Raw genomic sequence first — 27,354 nt, forward strand, 5'->3', positions numbered from 1 at the left:
AAAAAAAGTGAATCAACCCTATGTGAGTTGGGAATGTGTGAGAGAATATCCTAAGGTAGAGGGGGTTGGCTCTTGGTGAAGGTGTGAGAAGGTGTTGAGTAGGAGAGTCTCAATGAAGGAGTGTTGGACACTCACAAGACAAGAGGTGGTCACCATAGTCTAGGGACCTTGGGAAGGTCATTAAGGGTGCACCCCACAACCTTTGGAAGGTTGGGATAGTGTGAAACCAATGGATGGTTTAAGAGACTGCGTAGAGAGACATCAAGAATAAGCAAACTTGATAGGAGTGAGCATCCCCTCTACATCATATTTCCCTTCTCTAGTGTGGGCAGGAACATGTACAAAGCTGCGATATTTAGAATTAACTTTATTTATAGTGACGAATCAATCCCCCATTGGATTGAGAAAAGAGTGGAGGACTAGCACGACCACCATCATGGTCTCGACAAATTAGGAGCTCCTTCTGGGAACACATCTGAATACATTCACATTCCTTAGATTCAGTTTTTTCGCTCGATCTGACGACTATAGCTCACTGTTCATACATTTTTACATCAATTCCAACACTTTTACCCTAATTTCTACATTTTCATAACTCAATTTAAAAGAGGCCAATCAATTCAAATCCAATAAATCCAATAAAATTCTCATCCCTTATCCTTGCTGGTTTGTGGCTAGATCCATTGGGTTTACCCCTCTTAAAATGCAGTGGTTCGTAAGTAAAAAAAATTAGCAGCTTTTATCCTTCTTGTGGTAGAAACTCTAATAATATTTCTCACCATTACATTTTGGTGAACCCAACATCTTACTTTAAATTTCTGATTTATGTTCTCAGATCTAAGTGTTTATGCATTTCAAATTCAAATTTACATTCACAAGTTTATTTTTTCATTGAATTTTAAAAATTTAGAGGTTAAATTCATAAAAACCCTAATTTTTAATTCTAAAATTGAGCTTGTGGTTTGTCTAATTGGGATTTATTATTTCAGATCTGATTATTCATTTAATTTAAAATTCAAATTTGCCCTCCTCAATCTCATTTTCAAATTGAATTACATAAATTTCGTGGTTGAATTTACAAAAACCCTAATTTATAATTCTAAAATTTATCATAATTTTTCAAATTAATTTTCAGATTTGATCTTTATGAATGTTATGCTATGATCTAGAGGCATTTATCCTTCAAATTCATAATTCAAATTGCCTAATTAATTGGTTAATCAATCATTTTTCACAAAGTTTTGTATTGCTTAATCATTATTTTCAAATTTAAATTCAAATTTTCCCTCCTTTGTGCATGAATTTTACTACCAATTGTCCTACCTATAATATTCTCGTGGGAAGAAGTTGTAGAATTAAGGCTTCCCAAGGTTTAATTAATAAGGATATGGAGCCTAATTTGGATAACTTATGTCAATGTGGGTGGTTCTTTTATTCCAACAATTGATGTTATTTATCCCCATTCTTTACATAATTCTCATGATGAGGGTGAATCATTAACTAGGGTTTCCGTTGCCCAATTGGAGAATATTGACAATGAATTTGAAAATCCTCAACAATGGATGAGTCAACAATACCCGGAAAGTGAGGTTATCCCATTGATTGAAGGATTAAAAAGAATTTTTCAAAGCGATAAAGTTGGCGTTGATTTGTTGTGTAGCCTTGCTCATATTGTTGACACTAATATCATGCCTATGAAAATTTGTGTCTAAGTCCTTGGTTATACTCAAGCACCTAGTCAAGTTAATCATTATATTCCTATGACTACTTTTATGCCCAATGTGCCTACTTTCACATCTAATATCATGACTACTTCTACACAAAAAGTTATTCCTACACATGTTAGTCAAGGGGACAACTTTTCTAATCAAAATTATTTTCTCCCTCCTTCCTTGAGTCTTCCATTTGTCACCCAATCATCTCCTATACCTACCTATCATAGTGTTCCACTTCCTTATTCTCAACCTCCTCCTTCATTGAACAATGCTACTCCTCCATCCCAATCCAACATGTCCAATTTCAATCCATCCATCGAAGCAACATTTAATAGCCTAGCTCAAATCGTGTCATCCTTACAACAATAAATAGCTTCCATGAACCAATCAAAGTTTAAATGTGCCCACATTGATGTAGCAAGCCTATTATCTAATGATATTGTTCGTGTTGGCCCCCTTAAACATGTGGAAGTCCCTATATTAGAGTTTTATAATGGAAAAGGTGATCCCTCGACTCATGTGAAAACATTTCAAACTTTGTGTAGTGATTTTGCTCATGATCAAAGACTATTGGCTAAATTGTTTACTAGAACATTTAGGGATAAATCTTTGCAATGATATTGTTCTTTGCCTCCTTATTCTATTACATCATTTCAAGAATTGGCTAGTGCTTTCATTCAAAATTTTTACAATAATATTTGTCCTAAGATTACTTTAATCGATTTGATTCATTGTAAGCAAGGTGTTAAAGAAAAAGTAACTGATTTTATTGGTAGATATAAGCATTTGCATTCTCAAATTTCTTATCCTATGCCTGATCATGATGTTCAAATAATTTTTATTTCTAATTTGCAAAAAGACATTAGGGATGAGCTTCTCTTTTCCGAGTTTACTTCCTTTACACAATTGTGCACAATACTTCACAACTGTAAGCTTCAAGTGAGTCAATTTGAGAAATCTCCTTCAATGGCTCCAATTGATAAGAATGAAAGTGTTCGACAACCTTTTGTGAAGTTTAAACTAAACAAGGGATTCATCAAGTTCAATGACAACAACAATACCCAAGTAGCATTCGTGACAATGGGTGTGCCTCCTTTATCCAAGTATTTAAAAAAATAATTTACCCCTCTTTCTGAATCTTTGCATAGCATTATGACACAATTGTTGAATAAGAATGTGTTGAAACTTCCTCCCATCAAACCAATTGAAACCTCTAAATCTTTCCAACCTTATCAAGATTCCAAATCTTTTTGCCAATACCATTGTCCACCTGACCATGACACTGAAAAGTGTTATTCCCTAAGGACTAGAATTCAAGACCTCATTGATAACAATACCATATATAGCTGGTGTGAATGACAAAGGAAACAAATCCATAGCTCCTCCAAATCTTTACCAATCCTTTGCCTTCCCATTTTACTAATGTGATTGAGTCTGAGCATCTTGCCTTTTCTCCTAATGACCTTGGCCTTGAGTATAATAATGTGGTGAATCTTCTTGATAAACCTATACCTCCTAAAGACCTATGCACTACCTTTGATCCTAGTGAGATCATTGAAGCACTTGATGACCCATTATATATCATTGCGAAGATCAAAGACATACTCTCACGAGGGGTGCTCATTGATCCAACATGTATGGTGAATGTGATAATTGAAGAATATCTTTACACTTTACAATTGCATCAAGTAACATATGATAAATCTGATGTGGTGATTAAGATCTTTGATGATTTCTCTTGTCTCACTATTGGTTCTATTACTCTGCCTATTGAGGTTGGTACTAAGTGCTTAGATGTCATTTTTTCTATCATTCCTACATCAGATCAATTTGATGTGAAGTTGGGACATCCTTGGCTCTCTTCCATGAATGCGATCCCTTCTACTATCCATAAGTTTTTGAAATTCCCTCTTAATGACAAAATCATAATAATTAATTGTAGCATGTACCAAGACATGGTGAGGCATGGAGATGTTAATCTTGATTACTTTTGGTCTAAATAATTTGAACATCTTAAACCTAGAAGTGGTGCTCTTTTTCAATCCTATCAAAAGTGGAAGAATGAGATGATCTTTTCTTTGAGTAAGCCTAGAGATCCTAGATCTATTCCTCCTCCTCATAATAGACCTATTCCTCCTCCTCATGATGGACTTGATCTTCTTCCTACACCTTCTATTCCTCCTTTATATTCTACAATCCTGCCTCCTACATCTTACAAAGGGAAGTGCCCGACATCTCCTATCTTTCAACCTAAAAAACCTTCTCTTGTACATCCTTCTTTAAAGGAAGAGAAGAAGCCTATACATGTTGATCCTAAACCTTCACAACCATTGGCTAAAACTAAAAGAAACTGTTCTGCAAGAGAACATCGACGAAGACGTTGTGATAAGGCTCGTGAATTTTCTTCTCAACCTATTTCCTCCTCTAAGACACCAAATGTTGATATGATCCCATTTGTCTAGCCTTTGCCTAACCTTAGGGAGGAAGTTCAACCTAAATCTCCAAGACATAAAATGCTTAAGAAAAATGATGGTTCATGTTCTATTCCTATTAAATATCCTATTTTTATTAATCTTGATGAAGAGATGGATGAAAATGATGCTCATGCTAACAATGTTGATGCTAATGATTCCAATGATGAGTATGGATATGTTGATGTTGGCAATGATTTATCTAAACAATTTTCACAAGCATTAATCCTAGCTCCCAGTAATAGACAAAGTGATCCATCATTAGAGCATGGTCCTTTTTTGGAACTTGTGGTAGCTCCATCTACTGTGCTCAAAGTTGCTCCTCTTGCATATTGTCCACCTTCCCAAAACAATGTTGAGCAAGATTTAGAGGTGGATGACTTGCTTGATCAACATTGTTCATGTCGTAGATTCTCTCTCCTCTCTTGCTTGTTTGTAACCTTCTTCTATTTGTTTCTCAATTCTTTTATTTGTTGTCCCTAGTATTGTCTACTTGAGGACGATGCAAAGTGTTGAGATCTCTTTTGGCCTCTTCCATGTTGACTCAAAAGACACATGTGCCCTTCTTCCATTGTGGTTCTATTTTCTTTGGGGGATGAGGATAATTCAATACAAAAATACTTCATGATATACATTATTTATGATAAAAATCATACTCACCCTAGAGTTAAGTAAAACCCTTATGTGTTTTGTGTTTTATGATCATTATCCTTTGATTTGTCCTTTCTTGGGGGAATCTCATTGTGATAACATGCTTATTTTTTGGATGCATGTATACTACCTTAAAGCAATTGCTCTTGATTAGGCGCACACAATCACCTTAACATGGGGGCATACACTCTGCTCAATCTTTCTCTCTTCACATGTCTCAATACTCAAGTTACTTTGCAAACTTAGTCTCTTGCTTGGTAATTCTGGCATTTTTTTCTTTTCACAACTCATGGTAAGTGATCCTTACTAGGATGGTAGTCATGGTTCTCTTTCCTCATCTTTCTTATGATGTCTCTTTTATCTTGATATTGAAGTAGTAAGATCCTAAAGTCCTCTAGAGGCTTGGTGTATCTTTCCTCTTTGATGACTTGATGAAAGCGTTTCCAATGTGAAACTAGAGATGAGGAAATGTGTTAGATAATTCAAATGCATATAAACTCATAAAGTACTAAATAACTTAATAATCATGCAAAATGAAACGTTATACCTTCCTCCTCCCTTAGTTTGAACCTTTGGTGAAGCAAAGAGTGCACCCCTTCCTTCCTTGATTGGATTGGTTCTTTATGATGGGTGTGGATTGCTCTCTACTACAACAACAACAAAGAGATAGTGATTGATGGATGGGAGTGATGGATGAAATTGGCTAAGTATGGGGGCATTTGGGTATAATATGGATGGTAAAGGGAGATTTCTAAGCTCAAAATAACAACATAAGATTACACAAAGATGAGATATGGAAATGAGGGGAGGAGGCCAAATTGGAGGTCCAAAATTGATTTGAAATGGAGGGTGGAGATTGAAGGAAAGTGATGGGAAGGATTGTGAGGACGAGGTGTAGGGTTCAACAAATTTTCATAAAGGCATTTCTTGTTTCCACACACCTCAAGGTACATGGGGAAAAGATCCCTAAGTACATTGGGGGAATAACAAGGAATTAAAAATTCCTTGGGAAGAGAGGGCATGAGAATGTGCAAAGGATTTGAAATCCTTTGTCATGATCACAGTGGGTGCATTTAAGGTTTGGAAGGTGAGAGGGGAAAGCCATTTATGGCAAAGAGTTGACTTACTCCTAATCTTGGGGATTAAGATTGTGCAAATGATTAAGAGAGGTGATTAGGTGAGTTAATGAGGGATTAGAATGCAAGTGGGAAAGTTAGGAGGATGTGACATGAGGAGAGAGAATGAGTGGAAGAATATAAAATTGAGGGATATTGATAAACATGATTATAAAATAATTAATTAGGCTAAGCGAGAATTAGAGAAAGTGATTTGTAGGATTCACTTTGATTAGGGTAATTAAATAGAATTAAATAAATAAGTGGGAATTAGAAAAAATAACGATTTAGAGGACTTTAGAGAAATGGGAAAAATAATTAATTTATTGATAATTGAAATATTGGACTTTAATGATAAAAAAATCATAAAATTAAATTTAATTAATTTTAATAAGAGAAAGGGTAAGAATAATTAAATAAATTAATTATGTAGAAAGACTCAAATTAATTAAATATTTAATTTAATTCATTTTAGGCATCTACAAAATCTTTGTACTTTACCGAGAGTATGTTTAGTCTTATACTCCCATTAAAGTGGAGGCTAAATGTAGCATCTTAAATTGTACTCCCTTACAATTTTTCCTCATTTGGGTCCTCACCTTGGTGTTTATGTCCCAGGCTTTATTGAAGCCCTAATTCTGCTCACACTATGCAAACTTGTCACAATTTTCATCCTGCACTTCATTCCCCCTCATTTTCCAGTGCTTGATTGGTTGGGACTAGAGCACCCAACGCCCTAGTCCTCCCAATTAGGACCTTTTTTGAGGCCCCTTAATAGTCATAAAATTTTGGTAGGGACCTAGATCTCGTGTCGGCTCATGTAAGAAAATTAAGTTGTTTTTCGACTGATGGGTATAAAAGGAGGTCTACCCCTCTCATTTTGAGAGATACACACATCAATTCAATTTAACATTAATTAATCAAGCCTGCATCAATCTTCTAATTTCAAACATTGGAGCAAAGATAAGGTCAAGATTCAAGCATTGGAGTTGACATTCATGTTCTATGTTGTTGAAGACTTCATGAAGCCCTAATTCCATGTGGAGACAAACAAAACTTCACAAGGATGTATATTATCAATATTTTAGTCATTGTTCAACATCTTTGTCAAAAGGAGAACATTTCGATTACTAAAATTCAATTATATTTCATTTCTATTTCATGATTAATTCCAAAATAGAGGTTTGACCTAAAGGCAAATCCTTATTCCAAACCTATTTCCCTTCTCTAGTGTGCACAAAAACGGGTACGAAGTTGAGATATTTAGAATTGGCTTTATTTACAGTGACAAATCAATCTCCCATTGGAGTACGAAAAGTGCGAAGGATTAGAGCGACCACCATCATGGTCCCAACAAATCAAGAGCTCCTTCTGGGAATAGATCCAAATACATTTACATTCCTTAGATCCAGGTTCATGGCTCAATCTGGTGATTGTAGCTCACTATTCATGTGTTTTTACATCAATTCCAACAATTTACCCTAATTTCAACATTTTCACAATTCAATTTAAAAGAGGGCAATCAATTTAAATCTACCAGATCCAATAGAATTCTCAACCCTTATTCTTGCTCGTTTATGGCTAGATCAATTGGGTTTACCCCTCTTTTAATGTAATGGTCCCTAAGTAAAAAAGATTGGTGTTTTTAATCCTTCTTGTGGTGAAAACCCTAATAATATTTTTCACCATTGTAGGAATGCAACAAGGAACACTATCAAACGACAAGTAGGTTAGGAAATCATGAGGAGTAAGTGGAAAAGTGCATCAATGGTTTGAGGGAGTCCATCTAAGAGGAGTTGGGTATGTGCAATATTTAGATAATATAAGAGGTCCACCAATTGGCACTCATTGCAAAGAAGGATATGAACTAGAAATTGGAAGAATGAAAAAATACAACAAAGAAAAGGAAGAAAGGAACTAGGATAGAAGATTAAGGTTTAGTGATAGAAGAGAAAAACCAAGGGGTCAAGGAAGGGGTATCCTATATTGCAATGAAGGGAAGGTTAAAATTCCTATTGTGGAGAGAAATAGGATGATAATTCCTATTATAGAAATAAAAGAGATTATTAATAAACCTACCAAATAGGTAGAGATGGTAATAAATGTTATCAGAAAGATGAAATAGAAGAAGATATGTACCATCAAGAGACTCAACATGGATATGGAGAGAATTATTAGTAGGGTAGAGGAGGATGTGAGAAAAAAATAAAAAATTCCTAATGTAAACCTATTTTAGGTATGGAAAATAGGGGTATAAGGTGTTTGAGTGCCAAGGAAAGAGGTCATGGGAAATCACACAAGTTGAATACAAAGAATTGGGGTTACCTACTTTGGAGATGGACCTTGAACACTGAGATTCACTTATTTTGTAAAGAGCCTTGTGGTGTGATAGAATGAGTGATCTAACACAAATGAAGACTCTAATTTGAACCATATATAAGGTAGGACGTAAAAGTTGTGATACATGTTGTAGTGGATAATAACAAGATGGATAATTTGATGTCTAGAGAAACGGTGGACAAGTTGGGCTTGTGGAGAATGAGCATCCACACACATATAAGATTGGATGGTTGTAGTAGAAAGACACGATATTTGTGGAAGAATAGTGCCTGGTAAGGTTAGGGGAATACCATGACGAGGTGATGTGTGATATTGCACTAATGGATGTGTGTTATTTGTTTTTGGGAAGACCATATAATTTTGATAGAGATGTGGTGTATGATGGGAGGGGTAACACCTAAATCATATGAAAAGATGGTAAAAGGCACTAGCTAATGCCAGTGAGTCCAAGCAATGGACAATTCTACACTAAAATAGGAGTGTGCATTGGAGAGAAGTGATATGTATTGATGCTAAGGATCATGGCATTGATATATGACCAAACTACACCACAACTGGAAAATAAGTATTGTAGAGGTAAGAATATGAGAGCAAAGAAGCCCTAGGTGTAGGCATCCAAAGGGGAGGGTAAATAAATGAAAGGGCGAGGATATATACTAAAGGGCATTTGATAATGAGAAACATAATAGAAGGCTATGTAGTGTCCAAGAAATGGGATAATAGATTTGAGGGATTGGTTTATGAAAAAGGTAATAAAATTACAAGTGATAGCAAGCCAAGAGGGTGCGGTGTAGAGGATGATTGGTGGAAGAGAGTGGTACAACCCCAAAATCAAGAGATGGATGATATGATGAGTGTTGAAGGATAGTGTAGTTCATAGGCTAGATCACTTGAGCCATATTACAAGAGGTAGAAAGAGAGAGTTGAGGAAACAACACATTAGAACTCCCCTTGGGACATGATGTCCTAGAAAATGAGGACCTTATTTTTTAACCCCAAATGTTTGATGTAGGTGCATCCTTGGGTATTGTGATAATCTTGCACCATTCTAGAAGCTTGGATTCTTTTAGTTTATCTATTTTTACAAATTTACTACAAGTTTATAGTTATTGGATTACTACAGTGGTGAAATCAAATTTCATAGTTTTGAACATAGTTTGAGTTAGTGTTAAAGAATTTCATGTTAACACTTGAGGCAACTTAGATGAGGAAAAGGTTGTGAATTGGATTGAGAACATTTATGGGTGGATTGTTGTGCATACTTGTGATTGTTTATATTCATAGTAGGTTATAAGAGCTCATTTAGATAGAGGAATATTTATATGCATTTATCTAACTGGTGAGGATGTATATGGTGTATTCTATGAAGGATCTCCACCATTCTACCATTTGAATTTGTTTGTTTGGTATTTATAGTTAAAAATATGTTAGATGAGGTATTGGGCCTTGCACCATCTTATAGTATACTCATGATAGTGAAAAAGCTTGTGGATGTTGTATATATTAGATTTTGGATTGAAAAAGGTAAGCAAAGAAGACAAAAAAGGGAACAACTATAGAGGTAAAAAAAAAAGTGGAGTGCGATTATAAGGTGTGAGATGGAGAACATGGATCAAAATGTGGAGTGCAATCCTAAGGGAGACAATAAAGTGGGATAATGTAGTCCATTAGAGTAATATGCAATTTGAGGAACTATTCAATAATGTTATTCACATTTCAATTATCATATAAGCGCGTAATGAAAAAATTGTGGTTTGGCACATAGGATGACCTATTGTGACAAAGTGAGAATTTGTGAGCTTGGTAATAACTATGCAAACTTAAATAACAAAAAATGTATTGTTTACTAGGAGATTTCTATGTTATGTGTGTATTTTGATGTTGGGATGAATGGATGGGTAGTCTTTCATTGTAGGTCCTCTAATTGTGATTGCATCTATTAGAGAATACTTCAATTTAGTGGTTGTTCTAGATGGCTTCACTACTGCAAAGAGATTCTTTTGAATAAATTCAAGAACAACAAGAATGTTATTGGACACTAGGCATCAATTGTTAGTTGTTTAGGAGGTTGACACAAGCATCATCTTGAAGGGTATTAATGGAACTAGCTTGTTGTTTAGTCTTGGGGTTATACTAAGTTTAACTAGCTCAACATGGCAATGGAGTTCATGTTAAAATTGACAACTCTAAGAAATAAATAAATAATGAAGAATAGAAGACATATCAACACAAATTACATATGGATGCTTAGCCAACTGAATCTAGTATTTAACACCATTTATAGTTTACTTTGTGGTACTGAAATGGAATGGTGACTATCGAGATACTTGAAGATGATTGCTACATTTGTAGCATTACTTAATTATGGTCTTTGACTCACTCATACCATGGCTTCTAGTTCTATGTAAGATTAGACTACCAACCTATTGACTAGAGCATTTAGAATTCATTTGATTGTGATTAAGGGGGTAGCACATAATATATGATATTGTCAGAGATTTGCTAGGTTGCACCCATATTGTAACCAACTGGTGATTTTAAGATGGTAAACTGTATTGTTATGTTATTTGGTTGACTATAAATACAAGCATACTTTTAATGTGACATATCACATATTTGGAAAACCTTATAGAGTTAAATCATCTAGTTTATTGAAAGTATTAACACAATTGCCATTTAGCTCTTCTCAACAATGAAAAATATGACCTATCTCACAAATGAAAGAAACTAAAGAACACTTTTGTAATCTCTTTATTCAAATTAAAATTTTAAATTGATTATTAGATTTTGTTTGGACCAAATATTATGTAAATGCTATAATATTTCAAAAAACAAAATTCACATAGATTTGTATGAGAATTACAATATTGTTACTTTTTAAAATGGTATGTGTTATACACCCCATCAAAATTAATTATTTTCTCAAATTATAATTAAATGTAAATTAACAACTTTGTAACGAACGCGTCTATTCTAGCTCCAAAACGACGGTAAGGATCGACTAACATGCATGTTAATCGTGCGTTTTACACTGTCGATTTTGTAATTAATGACTGCGATTGACTAACCTATCACTAACACCTGTAAAAAGGTCTATTTTGGAACCAAAATAGATGCAGCCCTATGTAACCTGATTACCTAAACTACTCTACAATCAATATATATATATATATATATACACACGAATATTCGATTAGTTATATAATTCTAAATCGGGCGCTCTAGGCATGGCACATTTTGGAATATGGGAAGTGTCCTTTAAGGCGGCTGTTCAATAGCGTTGCTCACTTGGGGTTTTCTGAGTTTTTCGCAGAAGGTTTCTTGAGCGAAACTTTTTTTCCAGAATGCAGAGCAGTCACTCCTCCTGAAACTAGCGGATATAATTTGACTCAGATTGAGCTCACCAAGCTTTCACTCTGAATGGAGTACCCGGCTTTGATCGCCCTAAGGGCCTGCAATGCCAGTTGATAGATTTTAATCTATCTTTGGCCTTCTTCAAAACCATCCCATGAATATTGGCTGTGATAGTGCTGGCATTTTTGCTCGTGGATTGTGCAATTTGAGTCCTTTGGTTGATTATTTGAAAAGGGAATTGATATCTTCTTTCAAATGCACATGTTATGGAAGTGTACAGATCCATTTGGAGGTAAATCTGCAATTTTCAGTTGGCAGATTTTTAGATCTAGCTAGCATGTTCCTTGCGACAGAACAGGATTCAACTAAATACCAAGTAAGAATTAGCTTTGAATTTTATTCACAGAATATATTGTTACGTTTATCTCTGGCACCAATAAAAGATCACCTAATTATGAAAATTGTCCGTTTCATTGTCCATTGGCCATCCATGGTACCATGATTCCTTGTTCCCTGATAAAATTAGAAAAACAAAATAGCAGAAGTAATAGAGATTGAGAACAAACAACTGAATAACTCAATATTTGTATTCATCAAATGTTTCATATTTATGCAACACCGTGAAACAACTATCTGCACTAGAAATCTACTAAAGAGGCTGACAACAAAGTGATCAAGATTGACAGCTAACTGACAAAACAGGACAGCAAACTGAAGGTGTTTGAACAGAGCTGTTAAGCCTGTTATTGATTACTATTGCAGACATGTCAAGTTGGGCAACAGATCTACAATTTTGTTATGGTTTATTATAACACTCCCTCTCAAAAGGAATACAAATTGATGTCTAACATATGTCTACATATTACAAATTAGGAATTAAACTGATTAAAGAATAACAGAATTTTGATTGATGTCTAACATATCTTTATATATTACAAATTAAGAATTAAACTGAAAACAGTACATTATATAGAAGCTGTTTTTTAAAACAATTCCTGGATCAGTAAGACATCTTCAAGCTGCTTCCCAACTGTAAGTATAGTCTCCTAAATATTTTCCAAGTTCCCAACATCATTGAATACCATTTTCACAGGAAGTGTCTCATCACCCTTGCAAAGGTATGATGCTGAACTTCCAGATTTTGTATCTCCTCTAAACTATTGAACACCAATCCTCATATGTACATCTCATAACTCCAATAAGATACAGTTTCTTCGATCGACAAACATCTTGAACTATTAAACATCCATCTAAACCTACTGAATTTCTCCCTATTTTCAAAATGTTGATTTCTTCAAAATAAATTAAATCCTTCATTTTTAATTATGTCATCATCACTATCTTCATCCAATAGTTCCTCTACAACTACTAACATTCTTTCAGCTCTTATGCTGTAGCGCATTACTCAGCAACAGATTTCTTTTCAATAAAATTTGACTTGGCAACTCAGATTTATTTTCTATAAACTTTCAACTGGCTTCTTTTTTCACCTCTGGCAGCTATTCTTTTAGCTCAAGATGTCCAATATCTTAGACAGCGAACAGCATTTGTTGTCCTGTATTTTCTATGGAAGGTGTGGAAGAAGAAATTTGGGGAAAGACATCAGGCATCTCAATTTCTTTCAACTGTATACCATTGGGTAGAAAAGAAAACTTAGCACCCAAAATTCACACGCCAGCAAACAGCAGCTATAAGATTGGCTTTTGGATGGGCCATAGCACTCGACTAAATTGCAGAATTTCTCAGAGTCGGATGAGGAATTCATCTAGCAGTTAGAAATGACTCTTAAAAAACAACGGGCTAACAAGAAATTGTTGACAGCATATGCTCTGTTACATGAAACACTTCACCCTCACATATGCCCTCATATTTCAACATGACATCTCATGGGCCCTGATACCAAATTAAAAAACAAAACAGCAGAAGTAACAGAGATTGTGAACAAACAATTGAATAATTCAATATTTGTATTCATCAAATATTACATAATGGGCCCTGATACCAAATTAAAAAACAAAACAGCAGAAGTAACAGAGATTGTGAACGAGCAATTGAATAATTCAATATTTGTATTCATCAAATATTATATATTTATGCACGGCACCTTCTATCCAGCACCCAGAATTTATTGATTATATTTAATAATTAATTGAAAAAAAAACACTCATTATATTTTAATTTTTAATTATTTTAAAAACACAGTCAAATGATAAATCCTACATGGACAATAGTATTTTAATTTTTAATTATTTTAAAAACACAGTCAAATGATAAATCCTACATGGACAATAGTTTTATGCACACCGTGACACAACTATCTGCACTATAAATTTGCTGAGACTGACAACAAAGTGATCAAGATTGACAGCTAACTGACAAAACAGGACAGCAAACCGACGGTGTTTGAAATCAAATTGAACACCTCAGCTGTTATTGACTCCTATTGTAGACACGTCTATAACAGATCTACAATTCTGTTATAACTTATTCTAACAGATAATACTTCTACCAATGTGTTTGCCCTGTTCCTCAATTACAGCCTTAGAAGATCACCTTGCCGGCAAAGATAATCCTCTGATGAAAGTCTTGAACAAAGTCAGTCCCTGAGATGGAGAAGTATATGGCACCTCATGTGCTGCACCCTTCACACTTGCAAAAGTAAGAATGGTCTGATTCTTCCCTTCTAGTAGATGCCCATATGCCTGTGTCCATCCTGCCACCCGCCAGCAGGTTCGAATTTTAAACCTGTAACTTATATCTGAATGCATACAACTAATTCCATGATGGTCATTGGCCAGGAACAGAGCTCACCTGTTGTTGATCATACCAAGTCCTGTATGGGATAAGGGTGAGTAGTTCTAGCTGCTTGGCCAAATTATTGACAATGGTTCTTGTGGCCGTGAATGGCACAAGTGCATCTTCATCTCCACTGCGAATTTATCCAAATTTTCAGTTGACAAATGCTAGAACAGGGTAGAATTTAGTATTTTCATGAGAAGGCATTACCTATAGAGCACAATGGGTACGCCGGATTTCAGAAGATCAGATAGGACTGGTATAATGCTGATTGCGCTGTTTCTTTGGTCATAATGCAGAGTGCCTCTGAAGAACAAAAATCCATTATTAAGGAGTCATCAATGATAACAATAAATTGCAAGCTGCACCTTTATTCAGGATTCAGACGAAAGTGAAAATTGTAAGAGATGACACACTTAGATAAATGGGTGAAATAGTAGTCACATTATACTCTGGAAAGATTTTAATATGTGCTGATTAAAATCACCCAACTCAGCTAAATATGATTTAATAAACATCACTATCTGCTGATTTCAACCATCTAAGTCGTTTGATTTCTGGTCTAATTTGTAATTGGTATGTCATCAATATCTACTTTATGTTGGAAACTTAAGTATATATGTATAGGAAATGCCGAAATGGAAACAGTGGACTGGGAAGCACAAAGGAAACCGTTAGCTTTGAACTAGCATGGTTGATAATATATTCATGTTGCCTTTCATCCACTTGTGCATTTTTGAACTCCTTGAAGTGTATCAAGGATAGTTTGTCAACTGGATTGGTTTTTTTATCTTTAATCAGCAGAAATAGTAACAGCAAAAATATTAAAATGTAGATGAGAGAGCAAAGACCACAAAGTATACCTCTGGCACAAACTCCAAGGGTAGGACAGGCCTGTTGTATTTGCATGAAGTGCCTTTTGCACATCGTCCCTGTTCAAGTATGAGTATATCTCGTCTTGAATACATAGATCGACGAAGTCAAATTTTTCTGCGCAGCATATCTGATATAATTAAACCAATACCACGGATTGATTGATTTCATTCAAGTGAAACTGCTTACTTTCTTTTGAAGTTCCCCTAGCTTTCCAGATGCTGTTGTCTGCACTGCATGATCAACTTGAGCTGCTAGACAACTGCCTAAGATAACATCATGTTCTTTCACATTTCCAATTTCGCCAGTTATCCTGTTATATACATCTATACAAGCTTGAGACTCTTTGCCTAGAACATAAACTTCTAGGAACATTCTGGAAGCGTTACAGACGTCCTTTTCCAGTTGGTAGGTTTGGTCTGAGATCAAACCATGCGACCACAAAAATTCTCCATTATTTAAGCTCATCTCCATCTCCAAAAGGGGATTGCCTATCTGCCATGGTATGACATTTCAATTTTTGTATTAGTTGCTCAGAATTCCATTTCTTATTACTAAACAATATTCAAAAATTTGAAGATCTTGTGTGTTATAACCCTAAACTTTTCTAAGTTTCAAGGTTTATTGAGAACATCTATGCTTAGTAGAGTAAGCTCCACAAATTTCAGTGTCATCAATACTCTCGTGTTGTTAACTGGGAAAATCTAATCTATAAAAGTTTTGGAATTTCTAACGAATCCTTCATCCATTAGTTGACGGCTTTTATTGTAATATATTAATCTAGTCCTGGTATGTCTGAAGTTTGATCCTACATCCAAGTGAACCTTGGGAATGTATTGGCTTATCTATGAAGCAAGCACTATCAATGCTTTCAACAAACCTAATAAATAGGAATATATCGGCCAAGGCATTAGTAACCCCCAAAACAAGTTCTTTAAAGTAATCGCTCATACAGGATTTAGTTATCGCTGAAGTTTGATCCTACATCCAAGTGAACCTTGGGAATGTATTGGCTTATCTATGAAGCAAGCACTATCAATGCTTTCAACAAACCTAATAAATAGGAATATATCGGCCAAGGCATTAGTAACCCCCAAAACAAGTTCTTCTTTAAAGTAATCGCTTATACAGGATATAGTTATCGCCTAAGTTCTGAGTCTCCCCAAGATGGCATCTCATCTCAAGCACCCATAGAGAAAGGAAAAACAAATAAACAGGGGTACAGGGGGATGCGTCTTCTATGGTAATAAGCCAAGTCTCCATATTGGGGACATTTCGGGGACGGGGATGTTTTGGGATGTTACCCAGGCATTCCCAAAATGCATCTTTTTTTTTTTGGGACATCCATGATTAAAGGGGACGTCTTGGAGACACCCAGGGAACGGCTTAGATGTCCCTGGACAGTCTCAGGGATGATCAGCCATTCTCTATTTTCCAGATAACTTTTCCAAAGAAAAAACAAATTAATTTTTTTTTAAGCTTTCTAAGAGAAAGAAAACTAGATAACACATTAACTATGTTTTCACAACTCAAGAAAAAAGCACTATGCATCACATACTTTCCATCACGTGTCTGACAAAACTCCTCCTAAAATCAAATTGAATTGGAGTAGAGCAAAAAAGCATTATACAGAATTTTAGTTTTTACCAAAAGCATATATGAGGGTCAGAACCTGGAATATTTTCTGGCTACATATGTCTAGTGATTGAATGTTACGAGTGTGAACATGTTTGTATATAAGTTTTTAAAAATTTGACAAAATAATTTAAAAGAGAGATTGAAGTATATACAAAACTTACAGCAATTCCTTTCAGTTTGATAGGTGTGATGTTTGGGCTTTTGTTGTAATCGAGTACAAGGGTTGCTAATTGTGGCACATAGTGTCCTGCAAGATAACAGTGATTAGCCTAAAAGTGAGATTATATTATTAAGCTTAACATTTTTTTATAATTCCATTGCCAGCAGAAGGTGTTGAAAGGTCAAAAGCAATAAGCACAAGACAAATGCTACTAAAACAGAGGCAGACAGAACTTGGTTATACCTCCATAGCTCTCTCCTGTTATATAAAAGTCTACATCTTTGAACTCTGGAAATTTCTCATACCAACTCAAAAGAAATGCCAAATTGTCTTCAGCTGCATTATTTGGCAGGCATTGATTAGTTTCGAGCTTAATCAATACTTCCTATATCGAGCCTCCAGTAACTATATATTCAGAACTTTTATATGTGACTGAGTAAATGTAGAGTGAGACTTGAGAGACATTGTACCGGTTAGTGTATCATTTTGATACTCATAGTCTGAACTAGTATTGGAATATGAAAATCCTACTCCAACTGGACTCTCTACATAGAGCAGATTTGCTTCTGCCAAGCACAAATTGAAACATCACTGATACATGTATGATACGAACCAATTAATAAAATAATGGAAATAAAGATGATTTATACTAAATAGTAGAAATTAGTAATAATCACCCATGTTCCAAGAGTACATGTTTTTCTCCAAAACACTTCCTTTGGGCCTAAAAGGACCATGCTCCATGAATGCTCCATATCCAAGCGATGAGCATCCAGGCCCTGCAGTAATTTATTAACGCCAAGTTATCAAATCCTTGCTCTAAATGGTTGTTCAAAGGCACAAGTACACTCTAAGTACACTCTATGGGTATACTATAAATCAAAGTTCAATATCAATCTATTACCTCCATTAAGCCATAATACTAATGGCATGGAAGTGGGATTGGTTTCTGCCTGTACAAAGTAGTAAAATAATGCTCTACCATTGTTTTTGTCTGTTGTAATATATCCACCATACTGTTTAGAGATGATGTTTTGTTTTTGGTCAGGTAACTTATTTATGAGATCAGGTTCATATGCACTTAAAGTTACCTGAAGAGTAATCAATGACAATAAAATACTCAATCGCAGCATTTCAAAAAACATATTATACAATGCTAAATCCATACAGTTAACATAAATTAAACTCTCTATTAATTGAACTGATCTGCACTGAACTTAAATTTTTTATTGTTAATTGAACAGATTTACACTGAACTTAAACTCTGTATCAATTGAACAGATCTCAGCAAGCATTGGTGATAAGAAGAAGAATAAAGTAGATTAGTTGTCAGAAAAAGGAGGATGTGGGTCATGCAAGGAAAGGTTAAAGTGGTGATTAGAACATAAATCTGATACAATATCCATGTGCTTGGTAAAAAAAGAGGACTTTTTATGGGAGGATTTGAGGGTATCTATTCTCTTTCTTAAATTTATTGGAATTTTAGTACACGGAGAAAAAGTCATCCCCACTAATCCTATCAGTTAAATCACATAACATAAAGTAATGACATTCTTTTTTCGTGTCAAGGGAAATTCTCCAACAAAAGGTACTGTGCAAAAGATTTGGGCACGAAGCAAGCAAAGAAATTTGGGCATGAAATAAGCAAGTGTTTCACTATTATTATTTAAAGTTAAGCTAGCAAGAGATGCCAAGTTTTGATGGATATAAAGGAGCTCTATTAAATGTATCTACATTCCAGCTTGGATTGAAATGATGTGCTGTTGGTGGTAGTGGGCAACCATTATAGATCTCTTGTAGATCTGATTGATGGGGCCTCTTTGACTTGTATTATTTTGGCATCACGTAGTGTTCCTTATATGCATGGGTGAATAAATTGTTAGGCTCTATTAAATGTATCTACAGTCCAAAGCGGATCGAAATTTACTATTACTGTCGGTTGCAGTTGGCAACCATTATGTTGGAATTGTCTATCATTGATGTGAAGATGGATTGTCTGTCATTGATGTGAAGATCGGAAAGTGAGATTATTGAACTGTCATTGATGTCAAATATAAGAGGCGATATTGTCATAAAGAGTATGCTGAACACATCATGATTCAGGTTGAAATGTATGTACATATTTGAAGATAGTTTTTTAGGTTGTAAGAGAAAGCTCTCTACATTATCTTTATAGTTAAGGATGATGCGATTGGAACCAAATGACAATAGTGTAAGTATATTGGAAGCAAAATAAGACAATATTATAATTAGACTAAATTCAGTTAGTAACGTTGATAGAAATCTGTATATTCAAGATAGGGAGCAGTTTGCTTATGGTTAAAGACAAGTCAGCACATACAATAGGAACAAGACAACAATTATCTTCATTGCACAAATATAACAGTGATTATGGACTTAATACAACATTGATATTTGGAAGCAGCGATTAAGGATCAGATTAAAGACATTGATTTAATTACATTGTGTGAGAAATAGCATTTATGAATAAAAAGAGAATTAAATTATGGAGCAAAGTCAGCGATAAAAAGAAAACCAAATAAGAAAAAAAAGAAGCAAAAGACAAAATAAGAATAAGACACAATTTGTCTTATCTAATTTGTATAACAAGACAACACTTTTTACTCAGCAACGACTTTATTAAAGAAGAATAAAGCAGCAATCTGAACGTATTATCTACAGACGGGCAGCTATAAGAAAAATAAGACACCTGATATACACCAGCAGAAAAGTGTGTGTGGAATGAAAAAGAAGATCTTTAAGAGTAGTGTGGTGTAGAAATATGTGAAGTGTAATCATTATAATACACAGCAATAAATGAAGACTTTAAAGGGCAGAAATATGAAGGTATAAAGACATGTATGAAGGCAGTCTTACTTAATTATAATTATAAGAGAAGACTATATTGCAGATATATAAAAGAAATTTGGAGGAGATATAAAGAAAGAAGAAGGGCACCACATTGAAGCATCTCTTGAACAGATCGTGTGTAGGAGTTGGATTAGATTTGAAGCAGACCTTATGTCTAATTAGAAGCATAAATTGGAATAGGTTCTAGTTCATATATTGAGCAATCATAAAGCAGTTGCAACAGCAAATTTGGAGTAGATATTGGATCAGATATTGGTACAGATTTTGGGTATGTTGATATCTAAGTATTAAATAAGGGGCTGTTGTCTCTAGTGAGTTGGTGCTCATGAACGGAACAAGGGGTTGGTGCTTCTAGTGCGAAATCTCTCATGAATTGAATGAGGAGTTGGTGCCTCTAGTAGATTGAGCCTATGAATTTTGTAAAAGAAGAATTTATATGAAAGCATTAATTTGACGTGGTGTTCTCCCGTAAGAATTTCCACATGTCTTGTGTTCTATTTGTGCTGTATGAAAATTAGATCTATGTGAGATGTTTATGTTTATGATATTAAGCTATATGCTTATGATATTAAGTTGAAAATGTAAACATTTGTTGTTATACTGATTTGTAATCCTCTCATGTCCTCCGCCACCCCCCATCCTCCTTCTTAGTATAACCGAGTGTTTAACACATTATAGATTTAATGTTAATTCTAGGTGATGGAACCTTTTGTACTATTTTGGCTTCATTGTTCATTATATGCAGGCTTAAAGTATTGGATGATTTTTGAGGCTTCAAATTCAAGCACAAGAAGAAGTGCAAGGTCAGATATTATTGGCGTTATTAATGTGACAAAAAATAAGATAGTTTTGTGAATGTTGTGGTGATTGCAATTAATTTGATGATCTGATTAGTCAAAGAACAATTTATATGATTGTTATGTACATATGTAAATAGAAAATTAACAACTCTTTTAAAATGTTTTTAAAAAATATTTAGCGTGTTTCATAGTACATGCATTCACAAACTTGATTGACACACGCATGGCAGTAGACTAATAGATATGTAGTACATATTGAATAATTGTATAGATAACTTTGCAAACTTGATGCAAGAAGATCAAATCCCCTTCCCCTTCACCTGCAAACTCAAAAACTCACTCACCAGCAGAGACTCTCTGCTCACAAACTTGAATGACAATCACACAAAGACTGCAACACAATCAACTCCATTTTATTCCAATCTAACTGCAAATACATTATTACGATTGTGGTCATTCCATGACCTCACTGTATCTTTGCGTATGATTTTTAACAGTTTGACTCCACACCCACACTATCTTCCTTGTTTCAAACAATACGCAGCCTCTCTAATCTTCTAATCTTTGATACACCGATATCCCTTGTGTAGCCCACACATATCTTTGTTCAGCTAATGCGCAGCCTCCATGCATCTCCCCCCCTCGTCTGCATCAACTCGCATCCTTTTATCTGCAAACGATTCTTCATTTTCCAAAGTCCCTTTGCTATTGGATTCCCATCAATGCCTTTTCATATTCGCTGGGTCTGCATTTGATTAAATATCCCTTCATTTCATATTCTGAGGAAGCTGATCGGTTCTTCTAAAGTCTTTTTGAACAAATACATAGATGTCTGAGATACGTTTCCAAGAGGTATTCGGTCAAACAATTCATATGCCACGTCTATGCTTCCACATTTTGCATACATATCTACCAAAATACAGGAAACAAGAACCATACTATTGATGGATGCCCAAATTATGTTTCAAAGCCCAATTTTGGCACGATTGGGAAGATGTTAGCATCTGCAGCTTGCATTTGCTTGAAAGTTTTATAAATCCATTATGTGCATATTTTGAAATCACTGCATTGAGGTATAGTGCGTGCCCTGTCTCTGGTTCCACATTTAGTATACAAATTTAGGAGGGCATTATAGCAGCTACATCATCTGACGAGATCCCTTGATGATGTCCATGCCCTGCTCCAAACCTTCCACTGGTTGCGACTTGCCTTCCAGATTAAGGAGTTTGTCATTGCATCAACCAATAACATTAACTTAAAAGTTTATGTCACTGTAATAATTTAGAAGCTCTGTTGTTCGTAAGCCTCCAGGATTACCCAAAACTTAGTTGACCTCATTCTATGTTTTGAGATGAAGTCGACCATGGTGAGATGCTGAGTGAAAACCAAATCAAGCTAAAATTTAAGAAACAAAGTAGAAACCTATATATATATTTTATTGGTGCTAATCATCAATTCTCCACCAAAATGTTACCAATGAAAGTGGATCTTGTAGGGTTTGAGGTTGTGTATTACGTATTGCTTTCTTCATACTGTATTTATTGCGAGAATTTTGCGTTTATTATGGCTCCGACCAACTTTAGCCTAGTAGTTGATGCTGGTGCTGGAGTTGCTGCGATGGACCCTCATGGTGCCCCAGAACAAGCGCCCTCGTAAATTTGTTCCGAAAGTGTTTCACGAGGTATGTCCTTGCTTGATATTGTGCTTCCTGTTCAAGATTTTGATAATGCTTGTGAGTGGCTTGAAAAATGCACTTTGATAGGCTATTTTGTGGGTAGGATCCCTCCTGAAAGCATGCTTCGTGATTGGGTCGCCAAAGCCTGGTCTCCTCATGGAGTCCAGCTTGATGGCATCCAAAGTCTCACGAAGGGTTTCTTTTTGTTTCTCTTTTCGAACCCTTCCCATTTTAAGGCTATCCTCTCTCATGGGCCATGGACCGTTCAGTCTTCCCTCCTGGTTTTTCAGTGCTGGTCTCAAGACTTTTCTGTCTTAGATGACAAAAAGTTACGATTCTCGATTTGGGTTGAGTTCCCTGGTCTTCCTTTGCCTTGTTGGCCTTTCATGCAAACCATTGCTCAATTTGTTGGCAAAGTTGTTTGCCTTGAGCTAGATCGATTGGCAAAGGGTCTACGTTGAGGTCGACCTTTCACGCGACCTGAAAGAAACTGTTGATATCCAAGTGGGAGGCAATACCTTCACCCAGAAGGTGCTTTATTTGAACCTTCCCAACACTTGTTATCGATGCTAGTCGGTGGAACACAAGATCAGGGATTGTCCCTTGGCTATTTCGAAAATAAAACCCCCTGTTAAGGGTTGAGCTCTCGACCTGTGGAGGGAGCTAAGAAGGATAAATGAACTACTGTAGTTCGCAAAGGCAAAAACTCTGTGGCTTCGGCCCAAAAGACTCCCGTCGCTTCTAGTTCCTAGCCGACGACAGAGCCTCGTACGCAGACACTGTCTACCCAGGCGGTCTCTGCATCGCCCACTTTGGTTTCAAACCATGACCAACAGGGGAAGTACTCTTCTGAGGGTGCCGCTCGACCCCCTTGGGTGCACACTCCTTAGGCTACGTCTGCGAAATCTGCTCCACACTCTCCACGCTGCTCTTGCAGCCCTTATGGGCGTGCTGAGATTGCAGATGTTGGTTCAGAAAAAACGACGAGTTATTTCTAGTAGGGACTCTCTTCCCGGTCTCAATACAAATTTTTTGCGCAATAGCTTCTCCTCTCTTGGGGACGAGGATGATATGCAAGTTTTATCATGAATTACATCTCATGGAATGTTCGAGGTCTCATAAACCTCACTAGAAAGTATTCTGTTCGACATGCTCGTCAACATGTTGTAAGCTTGGATGTTCTCTGCCTTCAGGAAGTCAAAATTGCTGGTTTCATGCTCAATGTTGTATGCCATGTTATTTGGCCGAATAGCCTTGTTTTTGCCTCCCAACATGAAGCTAGTCGAGGTGGAGTTGCTACACTCATTTCACCTTGTTGGCTCTTTGCAGTTATTTCTCACGGTTTTGATCCCATGCAGTGTGTTGTATGGGTTATGTTGTCAATTGATAATCATTCTGTTGGGATCGTTAATGTTTATGCTCCCAATGATGCGATTGATAGATCACATCTATGGTGCTGGATTGTTGACAATCTGCCACCTGCAACCTGGGTCATGTGTGAGGACTTCAATATGGTTGAGGTGGTGACCAATAAGGACGAAATTTTGCCTTTTCGCTGGACAACTGGTGAGAGGGAAGCGACCGATAAGGATGAAATAAGTTGGGTCTTTTCGACCCCAACACCAACCGCCATCACCTTGGTGGGGTTTGGCACACTTGGTCTAATTTCAGAGCTGACTCTGACAAAATTCTTAAAAGGTTTGATCGTGCTATGATAACTGCACAATCTTTTTTTTCTTTTTCTGAAGATCAAGATCTGCTCGTCACTCCTCTTGTTGATGTGACGATGTTCGATCACTTCCCCATAAAGTTTAGCATTGAATGGCAGTCAGCTAGGCAACGTCCTTCCAAGATGCAGTTCTACCTCAACACGTCTCTCCGACATCATCAAACCACGATGGCCCACATTCAAAGGGTTTGGAATTTAGAGCCAAGGCCTCATCATCACATTGGTTGGATTGCGTGGTGGAATGATGCCATTACCCACTCTACGAGGTTTTTGTGCATTTATGGTAGACAACTTGCCATGTATCACAGGCGGTTGTATGACGTGACCACAAAAGATCTTTGTGCTGCCATAGAAGCTCTGGCCTTTAACCCTTTTGATTCTAACCCGCGACTTCGATTAGCTCAGCTTCGCCATCAGAAACAAGTTGCAGATAGCTATTCTGCCAGTGGAGCTCAAATCAAAGCCAGGTTACATTGGCTCAAGGTGGGCGATAGGGCCTCCAAGGAATTTTTCCTGGCTTTGCGCGTTCGTCATACCTCTGTAGGGATCAAGCAAATCAAAGAGGGGCAGACTGTTCTCACCGAGCTGCCTGATATTCTGCAAGCTTTTGTTTGTCATTATGAGAAGGTGTTCACAACACATGGAGACTCTTCGGCCATAGCCCAAGCTTTGCAAGATTGCTTAGCTGTTGTTCCCAAACTACTCTCTGAGTCTCAGCAAACCTTCTGTGATCTCTTACTAACCATTGATGATCTCAAGGAAGCCTTTTTTTCTATGGCGGATGATAAAGCCTCTAGGTGTGATGGCTTCCCTTGCGAATTCTACATAGCCCTTTGGCCTTGTGTTGGTCCTGACCTCCATAAGGTCTACCTTGAATCTTTTCATTCCCAATCCCTGGGAGCGATGCTTAATCAGGGTAATATCAAATTTATCCCTAAGGCTGGGGACTCGGAGGACATTTGCAATTGGAGGCCTATTACCTTGCTCAATGTCTCATACAAGATCATTGCCAAAGCCTTGGTTCTCAAGATTCATCATCTCCTACCTCTTATTGTTTGTTTAGAGCAGACTGGATTTATCAAGTCCAGGTTTATTCTGGGTAATATTATTGTTGTTTGGGAAGGGATGGATTGGGCTAGACGCTCTAAAAAGCGGGCAATCTTTCTTAAGATTGACTTCGCTAAGGCATATGATCACATTGAGTGGCCATTTATCTTGGCTATGGTCAAAGCCCTTGGCTTCGGTCCTAGATTCATTCAGTCTATCCATATGTTATTCGGAGATGCCTAGGCCTGTATCACCATAAATGGTCTACAGTCTGAGGCTTTTGGCCATTTCAGATCCATTCGCCACACACACACACACACACACATACACATACACACACACACACACACACATACATACATACATACATATGTGTGTGTGTGTGTGTGGTGATACTCTTCCTCATGCAGTTGGTGGTTGGAATTTGAGGATGTATGCCAACAAGGACATCTAGACCATTTGTTTCTCTTACATTTCATTAAGCTCATAGAAGCTATGCATGTATTCAAACATTCCTAGAGTAAATTGAAATTTGAGAATGAAAATGTAAATACTTTCGTATGGTTATGAATATAGTATTGCATATGAATTATAATGCAAAGGAAAAAAAAATGAAATGGGATTTATTTCAAATATGCATCTAGTTTATGAAATGGAAAATAATTTTTTTATTACTTGAATGATTGGTAATTTATTTCTTTCACTTGTGGGTTAAAACTTAGTAAATTGAATGGGTAGAACAATGGGCATGTTACATGTGGTATCAGAGCTATCAAGTTCAACTTTGGAACCTATGTGCTCGCTATATTTTTCCTCCAACATTAAATGAGTCTAATGTTGGGAATTCTTGTGCAAGAATGGTGCATTTCAGGAAAATTGCTAAGAAGTCAGTGATCAGAAATGAGCGCTACCTTAGAGTCAAGAATGAAAAGGAAACAATTGTCAAAATCATAGAGGGAACCAATCATGATAACACAATTTGGTTGAGCGACACCAAGACTTTTAGTCATGCATGAGGCAATTAACTTTGCACCTCTTGTTTCTCTTGCCAAGTCAAACTCTTTACCACTTTCTTGACATGATCTTTAGGGACCCTTGTATACCCACATTATCTGAGATAGTTGTAATTTCCTCTAGTGATGAATCCATGGGATATGATCCCCATGGTAATGTATCTGAAAACGAGTCTATAAGATATATAACTTTTGACCATGAATGTGAACAAAACTTTGAGGGATATGTTTCACTTGATTATGTATTGGAGAATGAATGCAAGGGATACTCTCCCCTTGACTATCTGAATAGTCATTCTATATAAATGCTACCTAATGTTTGAAATCCTTTTGATTGTAAATAAAAATATGATTTGACATAACACGTGCATAAGTTTATTTAAAAATTTTACACTTGATGAATGATGTTTTTACTTTATGAAATTATATTTAACTATCCTAGGATCTAATACAAATGAAACCTCAAGGTGGAACAAATCTTGTGAAAAATGGTTAGGACAAGAACTGACCTAGAGGGTAGCTATGATGAAGGCCAAGGTGTGGACAACATTGGGGCTAAATTGGATTGTATTTTGGCTATGATAAATGAAAGTAGAGAAAGAATTGAGAATTTAGAGAAAAAGGTTATGGGAACAGATAGGCAAGAGGAAAAATCTTCCAATGAAGAGGAAGGGGAAAATTCTCATGACCAATCATAGTCAAGTGATCACAACAATGAAGAATATTAGTCTAGGTTAGAGAAGGGTACAAGAAAAAGACTTGCAAGTAAGCTATCTCGTGATATGAAGAAAGTCATCCCTCCAAAGTGTGAAGGAACCACTTGTGGGGATGGAGCTAAAGCATGGCTCATTGAAATGAAAAAATATTTTGAGATTACTAAAGTTGGTTATATGGAAAAATCTTGGATTGTTGAGTATGCAAACGAGACAAGAGCTAAGGTGGAGCAATGTTTTTTTGAAGTTAGGGTAGAACTTCCAAGTTTTCCTACAAAATTGAACTTGTATTTAGCTCCCTAGGTTCATATGATGTCATTTTAGGGATGAATTGGCTATGGAAACATAAAACCAAAGTAGATTACCATGCCAAATTTGTAGAATTTCTAGATG

At 36.1% G+C, this 27,354-nt stretch overlaps 1 protein-coding gene across 1 annotated transcript; it reads right to left on the reverse strand.

Moving 5' to 3' along the window:
• Positions 1-15,471: 15,471 nt before the first annotated feature.
• On the reverse strand, positions 15,472-18,284 carry LOC131858177 (serine carboxypeptidase-like 46). Its single transcript, XM_059211291.1, has 6 exons — positions 18,018-18,284; positions 17,791-17,892; positions 17,584-17,679; positions 17,357-17,449; positions 17,115-17,200; positions 15,472-15,810 (listed from the first exon to the last, which is right to left on the reverse strand). Exons 1-6 carry the CDS (start codon positions 18,277-18,279, stop codon positions 15,487-15,489), a joined length of 963 nt encoding a protein of 320 aa, XP_059067274.1. The 5' UTR covers positions 18,280-18,284; the 3' UTR covers positions 15,472-15,486.
• Between the last annotated feature and the right edge of the window lie 9,070 nt (positions 18,285-27,354).

The sequence above is a fragment of the Cryptomeria japonica genome, chromosome 9, assembly GCF_030272615.1.
Source record: "Cryptomeria japonica chromosome 9, Sugi_1.0, whole genome shotgun sequence".
Classification (NCBI taxonomy): Eukaryota; Viridiplantae; Streptophyta; class Pinopsida; order Cupressales; family Cupressaceae; genus Cryptomeria; species Cryptomeria japonica.

Coding starts and splice junctions, on each gene's coding strand:
- LOC131858177 (XM_059211291.1), bottom strand. CDS start 18,279: ATGGATTTAGCATTGTATAATATGTTTTTTGAAATGCTGCGATTGAGT. Junction 17,450..17,583: donor TCAAAATGATACACTAACCG/GTACAATGTCTC, acceptor CAAATAATGCAG/CTGAAGACAATTTGGCATTT. Junction 17,201..17,356: donor AACAGGAGAGAGCTATGGAG/GTATAACCAAGT, acceptor GTTATCTTGCAG/GACACTATGTGCCACAATTA.